Source organism: Nycticebus coucang, chromosome 11 (genome assembly GCF_027406575.1).
Source record: "Nycticebus coucang isolate mNycCou1 chromosome 11, mNycCou1.pri, whole genome shotgun sequence".
NCBI lineage: Eukaryota > Metazoa > Chordata > Mammalia > Primates > Lorisidae > Nycticebus > Nycticebus coucang.
The window spans coordinates 110,125,009-110,128,693 of NC_069790.1; the positions used below are offsets into that span (position 1 = coordinate 110,125,009).

General features: G+C 43.6%; 1 protein-coding gene across 1 annotated transcript; it reads left to right on the plus strand.

The window, feature by feature from the left end:
* Nucleotides 1-829: 829 nt before the first annotated feature.
* Nucleotides 830-2,443, plus strand: LOC128560412 (cytochrome b-c1 complex subunit 2, mitochondrial-like). The gene has a single exon (XM_053554010.1). It carries the CDS (start codon nucleotides 1,463-1,465, stop codon nucleotides 1,922-1,924), a length of 462 nt encoding a protein of 153 aa, XP_053409985.1. The 5' UTR covers nucleotides 830-1,462; the 3' UTR covers nucleotides 1,925-2,443.
* Nucleotides 2,444-3,685: the final 1,242 nt, after the last annotated feature.

The window sequence follows — 3,685 nt, forward strand, 5'->3', positions numbered from 1 at the left end:
AGCAGCACCAAGGAGGAGAGAAAAGAACAGAGAGAGAGGGGAGAAAAGAGAGAGGAAAGAAGGCGCAGAGAGACGGGGGGTGGGGGGGAGAGAGAGAGAGCACACGTGCGAGAGAGAGCTATATAGGTTCCATTAGAGGAAGTCTTAGAATAGTGATGGGAGGGTAGAATAGGCAATAAGGAGTTACTGCTCTGGCCGGAGGAGGCGTTAGGGGCAGGCCATAAGTTTGAAATTTTCAGCGGGTAGCTAATCTTGGTCTGTAGAAAGTAGGAGGGGCTTTCTCTGGGGCAATTACTTAACCATTTGTGTCCATGAAAATAGGACACCTCCTAGCTCAATTGGAGGAAGCAGTCAGAATGGTTCCCAAAGCTCAACAACTACCAAGATGCCCACCCAGACTTCCACCATGTGTTCAACACACACAACGTCCCTTCTAGTACAGAGAAGCCAGGACACTGCTTTCCTCCTCTATGGCTCAGCGTGCTTTTGAAGAAATACAAGCAAGTAGGCATTATATTACAATAGTTATCTCTACTTTTTTTTTTTGCAGTTTTTGGCCGGGGCTAGGTTTGAACCTGCCACCTCTGGTATATGGGGCTGGTGCCCTACTCCTTTGAGCCACAGGTGCTGCCCCCCTTAGCTCTACTTTCTAATGGCAAAAATGAATTAGTGTTTCACTAGTTGCCCTCTCACTATAACTTAGATCAGTGGTTCTCAACCTGTGGGTCATGACTGCTTTTTAACAATGAAAATACAGTGTGGCATTAGGAAGGTTGAGAACTGACCGTCTTGCTTTCCTTTAATAAGGTGGTGACCACGGGTCACCAGAGCCGGATCCTTCTTGAGATTTTATTCCCTCAAAGTTGCCCCCAAAGTTAAGGCCACAGCTGCCCCTGCAGGAGCACCTCCACATCCTCAGGACCTTGAGTTCACCAAATTACCAAATGGTTTAGTGATTGCTTTTTTAGAAAACTATGCTCCCGTATCAAAGATTGGTTTGTTCATTAAAGCAGGCAGTAGACATGAGGACTCTAACAATTTAGGAACCTCTCATTTGCAGAGTCTTGCATCCACTTTGACTACAAAAGGAGCTTCCTCTTTCAAGATAACTTGTGGAATTGAAGCAGCTGGTGGTAAATTAAGTGTGACTGGAACAAGGGAGAACATGGCTTACACTGTGGAATGCCTGAGGGGTGATGTTGATATTCTAATGGAGTTCCTGCTCAATGTCACCACAGCACCAGAATTTTGTCGTTGGAAAGTAGCTGACCTTCAGTCTCAACTAAGGGTTGACAAAGCATTGGCTTTTCAGAATCCACAGGCTCAAGTCATTGAACATTTGCATGCTGCAGCTTACTAGAATGCCTTGGCTAATTCCTTGTATTGTCTTGACTATAGAATTGGAAGAGTGACATCAGAGGAGTTACATTACTATGTTCAGAATCATTTTACAAGCACAAGAATGGCTTTGGTTGGACTTGGTGTGAGTCATCCTGTTCTTAAGCAAATTGCTGGACAGTTTCTCAACATGAAGGGAGGGCTTGGTTTAACTGGTGCTAAGGCCAGATACCTTGGAGGTGAAATTCGAGAACACAATGGAAACAGTCTTGTCCACACTGCTCTTGTAGCAGAAAGTGCTGCCACAGGAAGTGCAGAAGCAGACGCATTTAGTTGTCTTCAGCATGTGCTTGGTGCTGGACCTCCTGTCCAGAGGGGCAGCAATGCCACCAGCCTTCTATACCAGGCTGTTGCCAAGGGAGTTCACCAGCCTGATGTTTCTGCTTTTAATGCCAGTTACTCAGCTTCTGGATTTTTCGGGATTTACACTATCTCCCAGGCTGCAGCTGCTGGAGAGGTTATCAAGGCTGCCTATATCCAGATAAAAACAATTGTTCAAGGAAGCCTTTCCAATGCAGATGTCTAAGCTGCCAGAAACAAGCTGAAAGCTGGATACCTAATGTCAGTGAAGTCTTCTGAGGGTTTCTGAAGTTGGATCCCAGCTGCTAGTTGCTGGTTCTTACGTGCCACCATCCATAGTCCCTCAGGAGATTGATTCAGTGGCTTATGATGATGTCATAAATGCTGCAAAGACGTTTATTTCTGGCCAGAAGTCAATGGCAGCAAGTGGAAATTTGGGACATACACCTTTTGTTGATGAGTTGTAATACTGAAGCACATATTACAGGAGAGAGCTGAAAGCCTACTATATTTACCTTTTTTTTTTTTCAATAAAGTAAAATACCTTAAAGTATAAATTCTTTCCAGCTGGCCTAAAGTCAATAAAGCAATCTGCTTAAAAAAAAGGAAGGTTGAGAACCACTGACTTAGATGAATAACCATCATCTCTCTCTTCTTCATCCAGGATACTTCTACATTATGGCTTATATGTACTTTACAATAATGTTCTAAAGTCTAAAGATATTCCTATTTAGAGAGGGTCTCAGAGTAGCACAGCTGGAAGCTTAATGATGTAGCTGTAATCTAATTCTGGACTGTGGGGCTATGAGACTATGAGACAGCACACAATAGCACGAATACTATCAGATGATGTGCATGTATTGTGCAATGTATAGATAAGTTTGCATATTTGTTACCATCAAAAATCCTTTCTTTAAATAAAATCTGAATGCCAAATACACCTAGGGGCTGTTCTGATGGTTGGGGCAAAGGAAAAGAGAGGCAGGAAATGGAGCAGTCCACCCTCAGGCTGCCCCTTATAGGGTAACACAGTTTACAAACCTTGTGTATAGGGAATAAATACCCTGCCTCGAGTGACGGCACAATCGGGACAAACTGTGTGTGCATTTTACCTCATTCATTTATTGTATATTTTTGTATATTCATTCATAGTATTTTGGTCAGTTACTTATATCCCATTGTTTTCCTGAGGTAAATTACCAAAATACATATAACAGAATATCAGTAGACAAGTGGCGCTTAACAGTAAAGGAAGCCAAGAATAAAGTCGAAACACAAGAATATATCAGAGTTGGGTGTGCTTGCTCATACCTGTAATCCTAGGACTTTGGGAGGCTAAGGTGGGAGGATCACTTGAGCCCAGGAAATTGAGGTTGCAATGAGCTGTGATGCCGCCACTGCCCTCATGTCCAGGGAACAGAGGGAGACCCTGTCTCAAAACAAATTTTTTTTTAGGTATATACCAGAAATACTAAAGGTAGAGCAAAAATTTGTCTCCATGCTTCCTACCAACCAAAGCAAAGGGTGAAACACAATCAGATAAAAAATTCATGGTCCATCTGTATGAACAAACTCCCTAAAGAAAAGAAAAAAACCTGATTTTCAGTAATCTCTCTGGTCATGGGTTTCTAATTTAGCTTTTCTGCATTATAACTTGGACATAACAGTATTCTTTAAAAAATTCCAATAGAGGCTCAGCGCCTGTAACTCAAGCGGCTAAGGCGCCAGCCACATACACCAGAGCTGGCGGGTTTAAATCCAGCCCGGGCCTGCCGAACAGCAATGACAACTACAACCAAAAAATGGTCAGGAGTTGTGGCAGGCGCCTGTAGTCCCAGCTACTTGGAAGGCTGAGGCAAGAGAATCACTTAAGTCCAGGAGTTGGAGGTTGCTGTGAGCTGTGATGCCACCGCACTCTTCCCAGGGCGACAGCTTGAGGCTCTGTCTCAAAAAAAAAAAAAAAATTCCAGGGCTGCGCCTGTGGCTC